Here is a 13,944-nt window from a genome sequence, read left to right on the forward strand (position 1 = left end):
GTTGCCTGCAGCAAGCAAAGTGGAGTCCCGGGCAGTCCTGGGTAGTGATTTTGGCTACTAATAGCTGCTTCCGTTGGTATTCCTGTAGTTGGTGGCCTGCAGGACAGAGGAAATTCTTTGCTATGCTACTTGGTTTGCCCATGACTGGGGCAAAAGTACAGGGAAGGCAATCCCCCTCACTCCTGCCCTTGCTAAGAAAGGAGAAAGGCAAACTGCCACCTACAGAATAGTGTTTGGTTTCAGAAACAACTGGGCAATATTTGATCACAGTCAACAGATGACAAATTAGGCAATATTTGACCAGGCAGGCTGGCCAGGCACAATGCACACTTGGATCTCTTAACTGGCCACTGGGAGATGTTGCTCAACCACCTCTCTTTCAGCCTAATCTACCTTGCAGGGTTGTTGTAAGGATTAGGGGTGCTTGAAGGGTTCATTCTTCCTGAATTCCCATATGAACTGATCTGATCTACCACTCCTGGATGAATGTGCAGGTGCGAATACTGCCACCCTCCACACTTCTTCCTAAATGTTGTAATGCAGTTTTCAGCTTTAAAAAAGTGCCTGAAGGCATATAATGTGTGTATTTTAGGATAAAATATGTTTAGAAATGCATACTCTGAGAGAAAGGAGTGTGCATTTTCATAGAATTGTCGAGCTGGAAGGATCCCTGAGGGTCACTTTGTAAGAAAATACATTCAAAAATTCAGATTAAAATGGAACTGAACGGACTCACAAATGATCGTGTGTGAAACTGGCAAAGAGCAGAAACAAGCTGATCTATCCACCTCTAGTGACAATAAAATGGGACAACTTCCCTGTACTCCTTGCAGCCCTGAGCTGATTATAGAGGAAAAGCCAAGTAGGATAATTAAATATTATTTTAACAATTAATCATACATGTCTTATTTCTCATCAAGATCACATGAACAGTACACACTAAAACCCAATTTGCGCATCATAACAGGTGTCAACATGACTCCCCTTCCTTGGCTCAGCTGAAAGTGTGAACAGATCTGCTTCCAGAGAGAGAGGGAAAGGAATTTCTAACCCTCCCGAATGGCTTCTAGAGACTACTGTACGTTCTTTCGTCCAAAGGCCAAGAGGCAAGGCCCGAGAGGGAGGGTGAGCCCATCTAAGAGCCAGTTCTGCCTCTGCAGCCTGAATGGCAAACAAGGACAGAAGAGGGAACATCTGTGCTCAAGGAAAAGTTGGAGCAATTGCTGGATAATTTCCTCTAAGTTTTACTCCATTGATTCCATAGTGGCCAACTGGGGCCAACAAAGAAAGATCTGAGCGTTGTTATTCATATGTAACATAGAAAACTCCCTTCTGCCAAATTTGACCCCTGGTCTAGCCCACAGGAGCATAGGAAGCTGCCTTATACTGAACCAGACCATTCACTATCCATTTCAGTATCATTGACACTGATTGACAATGATGCTCAAGGGTTTCAGGGGACAGGTGCTGCCAAGGATTGAACCTGGGACACAAAATAGATGCTCTACCACTGAGCTGTGGCCCTTCCCAGAATTGGCTTTGTTTGGAGGTAACACTAATCCATAGTTTAGCATTATGTGAACAGACTGGTGAGCTCTCCCTCCCTTTGACACAGCCACAAGGAGATCAGAAGCTGTCATCCTCATTTTCAACAAACTGTAATGTTTATTCTTAACCATGGTTCAGAGAAACCAGCCAACTTCAAACCACGGTTTCTGATCCCGGCTCTTTCCCCTAAACTGCAGTCAAGACTAAACACTGTTCTGAGTTTGCAAATGTCAGCAAATCATGGTTAGCAAAAAACAGAAGCAGACACTTCCCATCTCCTTGACGCAACCTCAGTGGAGAAGGGAAAGGGAGCTTGTGAGCCCAAGGCCCATGCACTACCATGACCTGTTTATCCAGAACTGATCTGGACACAGAGGCTGCAGAGGCACCAGAAGAGGAGCCAGGTCTGGGTCAGGACTCAGAGCTGACGGCGGAAAGCATAAAGACCACTGTGAGTTGGCAAGAACTCCCAGAGCAACTCCCAGGTAACCAATGCTGATAGGGCCAGAGCCTGGACCCTCAAGGACACCTTCTCCTAAGCCAGAAGAAGCAAGATGCTTCCCATTGCACATCAACATCATCCCAGCAGTGCTGAGAGTGTGCTAGGACAGAGGCTGTGGAAGGGAGGAGCATTGGTTGCCTGGGACAAAGTCTGGAGGAGGAAGTCCACAGACAGAGACATAAAAGGTCTCAGCCTGATCACAACATTTATCAGAGTAATTTTCTCACTTGGAGCTGTCCATGGTCCAGCAACACTGGACCAGCTTTGGTGCTTTCCCCATGGGTTCTGGAAATCGACCAAAACAGAACATGCATGTGATGCTAAACCAGTTAGGGTTATGTCAGAGCCCAACCACTGACTCCTGAAGTGGCTGTCTAGGGTCTCATCAGAAAGCTTTTCCATCCTGCTGCTTTGAGAGCTGGAGATTTGGATTTGGGGCTTTATACTTTCCGAGTCTGTGCTCTACCATCCAGCGAGGGGTCATCCCAAACAAAGGTGTGCCCCAGGGAATGGGCCAGTCTGGGAATTGGGCCACTCCCTCCCAAAGAATCATGTCCATTGTACAATAAAGCCTGTTCAATTTTTCTCCTCACTCTGCCCCATGGACATCAATGCCAAGGTCTTGGTGGGGAAGTGGAACTACATTGCTTTGTAGTCGGGAGCCTCCAGCCTATGGGCTTTGCAAGGCCCACCTGGTTTCCCCCACCTATTGAGCACCTGATACCATTCATGTTGTCAGGTGTGGAACAGGTAAAGATGCAGGTCAGCCCAAAGGGGCCGTGCTGTGCAAATGGCTTTGCAAGCTCTGGCAACCAGCTGATTGTCAGGGGTTGCAGAGCTGCTCAGCGAATGGATGGGCCTTGCAAAGTGCTGTGCAAGGCCTGGCAATCAGCTGATTGCTGCCTGGTGCTTAGCACTCTGCTGACCATCAGTGCCTTTCAGGCTGTGCCTTGCCTGCATGGACTGATTTCAAACTGTGCAGGCAAAAACAGGGCAGCCCTACCTGGAGATGCCTAGAATTCAACCTCAGACCTTGTGCATGCAAAGCAAAGGCCCTGATGCTGAGTCCTTCCCCCAAAAAAACATGAAAAGCTGCCTTACTGGTCTATCTAGAGCAATACTGGGAGCAGATCTGCATGGTTTCAGGACAGGATGCTGGAAGTCCTTCCCACCTGCCCTGGAAATGCTGGGAGAACCTGGACCTTCTGCCTGCACCTTCTGCTGCTGAGCTGTGGCCCTTCCCCTGGAATGGAGGAAGTTGCCATAAACACAGTCTTGTCCACCTATGCGGAGTATTGTCAACACTGACTGGTAAACAATCTGCAAGGTCTTCCCCAACCCTAAATGGAGACATCAGGGACTGAACCTATATCAAAAGGGACTTTACAAAGAACATGCTCCACCTCTTAGCTACGGCCCCTGGAACAGAAGAAGCTACCCTACACAAAGCCAGACCCTCGGTACATCTACACTGATTGGCAGCAGCCCTACAGGGACATTCCCAGGCATATTAGGAGATAACAGGGATTGAACTTAGGTCTTTCTGCAAGCCAAGCAGGTGCTCTACCGCTGAGCTACGGCCTCTCCCCAACACAGGAAGCTGCCTCAAACCAGGTGAGAATATTTGCCCACTGAGCTGGGTCTTGAACCTGGGACCTTCTGCATGCAAAATGCGGGGCCATTCTCCATATATTTTATTATATACACCTCCGCAGACACTAATGATATATTGCCAAATATTAATCAGCCCTCCCTGCCCCCAGCATGAGGAATGAACCCTTCTGCGTGTAAACAAGTCCTTTGATCGAACACAACATTATGTCCCACTTGCTGCAAGATGGATTTCTCTGGGATCCTTCCTGCACTCACACAGGCTGAATGCTAAATGGAGCACACAAAGAGCTCATGGTCAAAACAACCCAGCAGGCGACTTTCATCCATCACAATGGGCATATTTCCCCCTCTCGTTCAGAAGATACTGAGCGGCACCAGGAGCGAAAGCTCATCAGGGAGAATTCCTGCCTCTTTGCATGAGCCATCAAATAATCTTTAGGAGCCATGCAGCCTTTTTAGATGACTCAAAGTCCTTTATGGACTTTTTCTTTCTTTTTCCCCACAGCCATTACAATGACCCTACAAGGTAGGTCAATGTTACTCTCTCAATATTGCAGATATTGCCCTATGTCCAGAATTTCCCAGACATATCCAGGATTCATCTGTCAGAAATAGGGTCCGGGCAGAATTTCTGAAGATCAGTAAAAATGCATATGGCAACCCATGTCGGAAGTGTTGATTTTTTGGCTAATTTCCTTTAAAAAATAGCTCAAAAATTTGGCCAAACAACAACAACTTGGCCAAAAGAAGCTCATCAATGTTTTTGTCTGGATTTTCACTTTTTGAAATACGGCAACCCTAAGATAGGAAGGTTGGGGCAGAGAAAAAGAGAGAGAGGTTTGCCAAAGAACACTGAGTGAAGTCTGTGGCAGAGGCAAGGTTCAAACAAGATATTCCCTGGTTCATCAGTGACTGGGATTTAATTTTAACTGGCAATGCTTATTTAAATTTATTTATCTATATACTGACCCCTCTCACAAAACATCAAGTATAGCGATGTTTGCGTTAAAAAAACACACCTTTAAAACCAATACAAAACAATCATAAAAATGTCTTGCCTACCCCATTTCTTTTTTTTAAGAAAACAGTAAATAAAACTTGCTTCTTCCTCTTGTTTTAAGAAAGAGCTACTTAAATACTCTTTAAATCTCAGTCAGGGAAACTTTTAAAAGATTCCCTGAATGGGATTCATCAATGAGAGGGCTTTCATTTTTACTGGCATTGCTTATTTCAATTTATTTATCTATATTCTGAGCCCTCTCACAAAACATTAAGTACTGTGGTGTTAAAAACACCCCTTTAAAAGCAATACAGAACTTGCCTACTTGAAATTGTTTTTAGAAAACAGTAAATAAAACCTGCTTCTTCCCCTTGTTTTCAGAAGGAGTTGTTTTTAATGCTAAAAGGAGGTGGGCACAAAAACCTGGATACTCACTCGGTGCACGAAGAACAACGGTCTGGCCAGCGACTGAGCCGAAAGATCCATGGGAAACGCAGGAGTAATTTCCCTCTGCGCTGGACCCTCCTGGGAAGGTTCCCTCCGCTGAAGGTGACACCCCTGGTGACGAAATGAGCAAAGATCCATTGGGGAGGAGGCGGAAGTTGTCCTTTTCTGCTAGTGGGAGCCCATTCTTCTTCCAGGTAATGTTGAGGAGCTCCTCAACGGGAGCCAAGTTGCAGCGCAGCTCCAGGGTTTGGTTTGGCTCTAAGGTCACTCGGCTTGGGCCCGGCCCGCAGGTCAGCTCCAGAGAAGGCCTTGGAGATGGTTCCCCTGCAGCAAAGCAAAACAGAAGGTTGGTTTGTTGGAGGAACGACGGCAGGACTCCTTTAAAATTATTTTATTTATTTATGCAACTTTTCTATTGTTGTTGTTTTGACAAATCATGGTCATATCAACCACAGGAATATAACAACAACAATACAAACTCTCCAACATTACAGTGGTACCTCGGATTAAGTACTTAATTCGTTCCGGAGGTCCGTTCTTAACCTGAAACTGTTCTTAACATGAAGCACCACTTTAGCTAATGGGGCCTCCTGCTGCTGCCTCGCAATTTCTGTTCTCATCCTGAAGCAAAGTTCTTAACCCGAGGTACTATTTCTGGGTTAGCAGAGTCTGTAACCTGAAGTATCTGTAACCTGAAGCATATGTAACCCGAGGTACCACTTTACTCTGATAACAACCACCACCACCACCACCACTACTACTACTACATTTATAAACAACAACAACAACAACATTTATGCCCCACCCATCTGACTGTGTTGCCCCAGCCACTCTGGGCAGCTTCCAACATACCGTATATAAAAACAATGAAACATTAAACATTTTAAAACTTCCCTATACAGGGATGCCTTCAGATGTCTTCTAAAGGCTGCATAGTTACTTATCTCCTTGGCTCTGGGTTTGAATAACTCCATACCCTCCAACATTTTTCTGATGAAAATAGGGACATCCTAAGGAAAAGGACATTCTGGGATCAAATCAGAAACTGGGATGGCTTCTGTAAATCCGGGACTGTCCCTGAAAAATAGGGACACTTGGAGGGTCTGACAATTTCACACACTAATACAACTATTTATTTATTATATTTCTATCTTGCCTTTTCTCCAAGGAGCTCAAGGCTGCGTACGTGGTTCTCTCTCCCCCCATTTTATCCCCACAACAACCGTCTGAGGTAGGTTAGGCCGAAAGAGAGAGGGGGACAGGCCCTAAGGCCACCTAGTGAGTGTCATGGCTGAGTGAGAGTCAGAACCCGGCCCTTCCTACTAGTCTGTGCACCCAAAGTTGTCATCATCATTGACAAAAAGGGCAGAACAACCAACATATAATAACAACAAGCGCTGATGTTTGGTGGTTTCTTGAGCATGTGCAGAGAGAGCCTGACGTGGGCCACACTAACCTCCAAAGTGCCCACTTGCAAGAGAGCCACAGCATTTCCTGAAAGCGTTTGGCCATTATCTGCAAATGTCCTTGGGAAACACGGTGGCCAACATGAATTTGCACGGCTATCTCAGCCTCCTCCGTGAGGAAACCCTCCGCAAGCCAGCTCCTTTTACAACCCTGCGCCAAATAATTTTGTTACCATTCCAACTGAAAATGTTTCCTGGTTCCATAACAAGTTTATCAGCACGGGCTGGGAACCACATGGCTGGGTGCCCAGTGCCTATCGCAGATTAATTTTATAGCTATTCAAGCACCCAATTAAACCTTCTGCTACCTACGGATGATAAAAAGGGCCACCTTTCTCGGGGGGGGGGGAGAGAGAAGAGCTCACTCCAGAGCATGCAATTAACTGCAGCGATGCCCAACATTAACACAGTTAAATTGCATTCTTCAAAGACGTGCAAAGAAAGCTGGGAAAAAATTGCATTCTTGGCAAGTGAAATGGCTAAATGGTCAGTTAATTTAATTCACCCTCCTTCCTCGGCCTGCAATCCATCATAGCGGCCATTATTTCAGAGGTGAGTGTTGCGATCTTCTTGCTGCAGACTTTTGATGTGAGAAGCTGCGCTGCACTTCTTCACAAAAAATCCTTACCCTCTTTCTGCCCCATCCCTAGAATCTATTCCATCTGATCACAAAGGTCTAAACCAAACATAGGCAGTATGGTGTAGCGGTCAGAGTGCTAGACTAGGAGGATCTGGGAGTTGTCGTTTAGTCGTTTAGTTGTGTCTGACTCTCCGTGACCCCATGGATGAGAGCATGCCAGGCACTCCTGTCTTCCACTGCCTCCTGCAGTTTGGTCCAACTCATGCTGGTAGCTTCGAGAATACTGTCCAACCATCTCGTCCCCTTCTCCTTGTGCCCTCCATCTTTCCCAACATCAAGGTCTTTTCCAGGGAGTATTCTCTTCTCATCAGGTGGCCAAAGTATTGGAGCCTCAGTTTCAGGATCTGTCCTTCCAGTGAGCACTCAGGGCTGATTTCCTTAAAAATGGATAGGTTTGATCTTCTTGCAGTCCATGGGACTCTTAAGAGTCTCCTCCAGCACCAGAATTCAAAAGCATCAATTCTTCGGCGATCAGCCTTCTTTATGGTCCAGCTCTCACTTCCATACATCACTACTGGGAAAACCATAGCTTTAACTATACGGACCTTTGTTGGCAAGGTGAGGTCTCTGCTTTAGGAGGACCTGGGAGACCAGGATTCAAATCCCCACTCAGACCTTGGACCGCCAGTCACCATCTCTCAGCCTGTCCTACATCGCAGGGCTGTTGTGAAGACGAAATTAGGAGTGGGAGAAAGACAAATGCCACTGTAAGCATCTTGAAGGAAGATGGGGGTATAAATAGGTGGTCTTGAACCAGTCCCATTTGTTCAGCCTAACCTACCTGACAGGGTCCTTGTGGTATATAAATCCAATAAATAAAAAAATGGGGGGAAACCTTTTCCTGTGTTGCAGGGGGTTGTACTAGATTACCCTTAGGAATCCCTTCCAACTGTACAATTGACCTGCATATATGTAAAGGCATCCAATGTATATAAAAGCTGACTAATCCGTGCTCCTCACAGTGCTTGCAAAATCCAGCACCAAGGCATTCTTCTGCAGCTGAGAGAAGCAACCCATCGAGCCTGGAATATCTACTCAGCAAAAAGGAACAAAAAAGAGGGACAGAGACTAAGCAGGCCCCCTCAGACACTTTGCACTCCACAGAAAGCAGAAGCAGAAGGGCTGGCTAGCCTGTCCTCCTTCCAACGCTGACATCACTTTCCAGTCCTTGGCACCAGTCAAGGAGTTTTCCTGGACAGCTCCTGCTGCTACTGCGCAAGCAGGTCCCTCTCGCTGGGCCTGGATGCCAGCCAGCCAGCCAGCTCCATTCCTGCTTCTGGGCATGTCAGCCTCCCTGGAGAAAACCACGTATGTGCACCTTGCAGAACCCAACAACAAACGCCTCTGGAACAAGAGGAGTTTTTCAGAAAGCAGAAGGCAAACAGCCCAGCTAAAGGAGGAGGCGAGCACAGGGGACCGTTTTAGCGCTAGGAGAAATTTCAGCACAAGTGCAGAGCACAAGCAGTGTTAGAAATTCAAGATACATAAGCTAGGTGCCAAAGGCTCCTTAAACCAGGGTTATAGTCTCCAAAACAGAAGGCCTAGTTGCCATTTTTGAGCCAGGCAATGCGACTTTTTCTTCCCGAAATTCATTCTGATTGTGCAGATAAAATATAACGGATAGAATTATAAAGGATGTGTTGCTCGTGTGTGAAAACAGTCAACAGCCAAGCATCCCCAGGCATGCACTTCCAGATGGTGGAGATGTCAGGCGTCATCCTGCCACCCAGGCATCTTCACTTGGGTGCAAGACGCCTGATTTTGAAGGCTGAGCACAAGCTCAGCCTACAGGAGGTCCCAGGTTGAGTCCTGCTTAGAGACGGATAAGGCAGCAAGGATGGAACAGGAAAGATCTCCTCTGGTAGCTGGAACAGCCAGAGTAAGACACACTTAGATGGACCAGTAGCTTGTCTCAAGAGGACAGTTTCATACATTCAACCACTTGGAAAGTTAATTTCCTGTGCTGTCGTGAGCAGCTGCCTTATAACAAGCCATGGTATCTACCACTTGGTCTTCTAGCTTAGTGTTGTCTACACAGATTGGCAGCAGCTCTTCAGGGTTTCAGACAAGGGACGTTACCAGCTCTACCTGGAGTTGCTGTCGAAAATTGTACTCGAGGCCTTCTGCATGCAAAGCAGTTACACAGTTACCTGTACTTGCAAGTGGGACCTGAGCACTAGAGCTCTTCTCTCCTCCTGCAGAAAAATTACTTTCTCTAACCATGGAGGCAAAGCATAGCCATTGTGGCCAGCAGCCATGGGTAGCCTTCTTCTCCATGAATTTGCCCAACCCTCATTTAATTCCATCCACTTTGTGACTAATAGCTATCAATAGGTGCAAAAGGAACATAAGAGGCTAATGCCAGTCACTTGCTATACTTGGGTTTTAGTGTTTTGCTGTTTTTGTGTGTTGCTTTGGGTCACCTTTGTGAAGGTAGAAAAATAATAAAAATAGGAAGCTGCCTTAAACAGAGCCAGACCTTTTCAGAATCAGAACATTCCCAATCCCACTAGGAGATGCCAGGAATTGAAGCTGAGCTATGACATTTCCCAGCATCCTGTGCAACACACACACACACACACACACACACCACCCTCATTTTCCCCAACCTAGTTTTCCTCTTTACAGCATCAGCAGCCCTAACAGAACACCCCAAAAATTAGAGCTATGGGACTAATTTTTTGTGCTTAAATTGGGGGTGGGATTGAATCACACACCAGCTAATTATGGTTGCACAATTATAGTTGATTGGGAGTTATCCTGCAACAAACCTGCTACCCCCAAAAGTCTGGACATTTTCCCATAAGGGAACTGATGGGGAAAATGCATGGGGAAGTGTGAGATAACACTTTCCAACAAATCAGAATAAATGCTCATGAAATAGCAACCATCATCTAACCTCCCTGCAAACCAATCAGGACAAATGCTTAGTAAATGAGCCGTTGGGAAGTGCCTCAGGTTTCAGCAAGGGTGACCCAATTCCAAGTAAGATGAAGATACTTCCAGTGGTGTATCTGGGATCTAACTAAGGGACTGACTACAAATTTTGTCCACCACATAATGTGCCCTAATCTCACCAGTTTGCCTCTAGCCTGCTGAACTGGGGAAAAGTGTCAGGAGCCACGCCAAGACAGCATCAGAGCATGCACAGGACATGAAAGCTTCCGACTGGCAGTGACTCTCATTCACCACAAACAGGTGTGCAGCTTATTCAGAAGCCTGGATCAGATCATTTTAGGCAGGACTGTGTGCATTCAGAGGAGCACAGACATCTGCACTGGACTCTGCGATTTTGGAAAAGAGGTGGTGTCCGGTAGCCAAAAGTTACGCACCCAGCAAGGCCTATAACCAAAACAGCAGCAGACCAGGAAGCCAGTGTGTTAATAAGCGCCAATCATCTACAAGAATCAAGTGGGCCAAGCCTCAAATGCCTGCAAATGATGCCAATGACTTTAAAGAGCAAAGACCCGTCAAGTGAATCATGCTCTATAAACATCTGATGCGACAGCGCATGAACCCATTGTTAAAAGCCTCATTTGCTAAGGAGTTTCATGGCTTCAACTGATGACCCAAATTCTCATGCTGCATGGGGGTTCCTCAGGAGGCCCTCTGATCCGGCCAAACCCTGGCCACAAAGTGCCTTCAGGCACGTCAGAGGCCCATGGATTTTCTCTTACCGCATGCACAGCCATGAGGTATTTCAGCTTGTGTCGATTCAGTGGTGTGAAAGGACACCTCACGCTTACAGATGGCGGAGAGCACCGGGGGCATTTAATCACTGCACTCCTTACATGCCGTGTGGCTAATTTTTCAAACCGGAGCTCTGCAGAAGCATCTGTGGTGCAAGGGTCAAACGAGTGACATAATGCGCGGGAGAGCTGAGAGTGCCAGTGTGTCTTCTGCTGAATAATGGGCTGGATATTGCTTGCACATTCCATAGCTGAGTTCTGAGTTAAATCAACATGAAGGAGGCAGGGGTGAGCAAGCTAGCTCCACCCTTCAGTCACCCTCTCTGCCAGAAACCCTAAAGAAGCCGTTTGCCAACCTGCTGCCCTCCTGATGTAGCAGGACTACAAATCCCATCAGCCCAGAAATAAATACTGTTGCAATTGGAAGACTGAAAGTTTCTTTCTCCAAGAGGGCTTTTGGTTTCTTTGTTTCTTCTGCTTATTGGACACAATGTATTGCTCCCTCTAGAGGGCTGAAAGGCTACAGTTTGTAACATAGACTGTCAAATAAAAACAAGTCACTGGATTTTTCCACTTAAGAGCTGTTCCTGTGGGAACGACCTTGGGACATGAGTGGTTCCGCAGAAGACATAACAACAAGATCTAAGGCTAAAGCTGTACAAAAGAAAAGAGGCTCAATATCAGGCTTACTACCAACAGACACAGCTGGACAGGAGAAAGGAATAAACGTATTCATGGATTCAGTGACTCAAGCATTACTCAAAATAAATGAATCTTTAGAAAATTTGACTAAGCAGAGCACGGAGAATACCAAACAACTGACAGAACTTACAACAAAATTGGACTTAAATACAAAAAGCATTACATCTAACACAGAAACCATAAATAAATTGGTTCAAGAAAACGCCACAATTCGAAAAATTGCAGAAGAGGCTAAAGTTACTGCAGAAACCACACAGGAAAGTTTAATACCAATCCTTCAGATTGGAAATGCTTCTGTTCAAATTTACAAGGACATCCCAAAATACATTCTGGAGGTAAGAACTTACTTTAAGAATCTGGTTGACCTGCTGAAGAAGAATAACATACCTTTTAGGTGGGAATTTCCACAAGGTTTGTCTTTTAACTTCAAAGGAAAAAAAGTCAAAATAAGAACAGTACAAGATAAAGAACAATTCCTAGACAGAAACGAGGAGGACCTTGTGAAAGGAGTGCTAGACTCGACCTCTGACACAGACCTTGGAAACTTGACATTTGGACTGATGTCACCAACGGAAGAAGAACAGCTGCAGGGAGCAGCTGGAGGTAACTAATTAACAATGTCTCTGCAATTTTTAACCTGGAACTGTAATGGACTCAACCTTCCCAGAAAAAGGCGCGAGGTCTTTCACATTTTGAAAAGAGAACAATTGGATTTGATATGTCTACAAGAAACCCACGTAACAAGGGCACACAGAAGATTACTTATAAATAAAAGACTAGGACAGGAATTTATCTCATCAGATAAAGTTAAGAAAAGAGGAGTGGTGATCTATGCAAAGGAAAAATTAGCCCCAAAATTGATCTTTAAAGATGAACATGGAAGAATTTTGGCAATTGAGATACAAATCCAAGGAGAAAAATTCCTGATAGTTGGCATCTATGCACCAAATGAAGGGAAGGCAGAATTTTACAAGAAATTGCATGAGACATTAACGGATTATTTGGACTATAAGGTGATTTTACTAGGAGATATGAATGGCGTGGTCTCTACAAATATGGATAAAGCACAAAGACAGGTGGTCTCTAAGGACGGGAGACTACCTAAGACTTTCTTTGAAATGACTGAAAACATAGACCTGATTGATATCTGGAGAACAAGAAACCCTCTTGAGAGAGAGGGAACATTCTTTTCAGAGGCACAAATGACATGGACAAGAATAGATCAAATATGGATTACTAGTGGAATGGCTCCAAGGATAAAAAAGGTGGAAATCTGCCCAAAGACATGCTCCGACCATAACGCAGTGAAGATGGAAATGAAACTAACAACAGCTGGATCCTTCAGATGGAGAATGAATGACACCCTATTCAGAGAGGTGGAGATTTACAAAAAGGCCCAAAAAACCTTGAAGGACTACTTTGAGATAAATCTGAGGACAGAGGTTGAGAAAAGAGTGATTTGGGACGCAAGCAAGGCCGTGATGCGAGGTTTTCTGATACAACAGAACTCTCTAAAGAGAAAGAAACAAAATGAAAGGAAGGATAAGATTCTGGAAAAAATAAAAGAAGGAGAAAAGAAACTGAGGTCTAAACCAAAGTCTCATGAAATTCTGAGAGAAATTAAGTTCTATCAAATGCAATATATAGAACTGATGAACCAGGAGATAGAATGGAAAATTAAGCAAATGAGACAGAGGACATTTGAATCAGCGGACAAATGTGGGAAACTTCTAGCATGGCAATTGAAGAAGAGACAGAAATTAAATATAGTCACAAGCTTGGAGGTGGATGGAAAGAACATCTTTAAACCAAATGAGATTAGTAACTGCTTTTAGAGTTATTTCAGGAGATTATATGCACAAGGGCCGGAAAACGAAGGAGATATAGAAGACTTTCTTAAGAAATATGGATTGCAAAAAATTTCGCAACAAAGTATGTTGATTTTAAATGAGAAAATAACAGATCAAGAAGTGGAGGGTGCCATTCAAAACATGCAACTAGGGAAATCTCCAGGACCAGATGGACTAACCTCCAGATATTATAAAGCATTGAAAGAATGGTTAATACAGCCGCTTAAGGAGGTTTGTAATGAAATATTAGAGGGGGAAAAGGCACCTGAATCGTGGAAAGAAGCATTTATTACACTTATACCAAAGACTGAAACTGAAAAAAATCAGATCAAGAACTACCGCCCTATATCATTACTTAATGTGGATTACAAAATATTTGCTGACATTTTAGCAAAAAGACTGAAAAGGGTATTAATGGAGGAGATTCATAAGGACCAGGCAGGCTTTCTCCCAGGAAGACACTTATCAGATAATGTAAGGAACATA

General features: G+C 44.9%; 1 protein-coding gene across 2 annotated transcripts in view; it reads right to left on the minus strand.

Moving 5' to 3' along the window:
• Positions 1-13,944, minus strand: part of IGDCC4 (immunoglobulin superfamily DCC subclass member 4) — a 96,755-nt gene that overhangs the window by 62,243 nt on the left and 20,568 nt on the right. For both annotated transcript variants that reach the window (XM_079954196.1, XM_079954195.1), the window contains exon 2: positions 5,100-5,435. In XM_079954196.1, coding sequence (XP_079810322.1) covers positions 5,100-5,435 — 336 coding nt within the window. The remainder of the gene's footprint in view (positions 1-5,099; positions 5,436-13,944) is intronic.

Source organism: Podarcis cretensis (genome assembly GCF_951804945.1).
Source record: "Podarcis cretensis genome assembly, chromosome: 14".
NCBI lineage: Eukaryota > Metazoa > Chordata > Lepidosauria > Squamata > Lacertidae > Podarcis > Podarcis cretensis.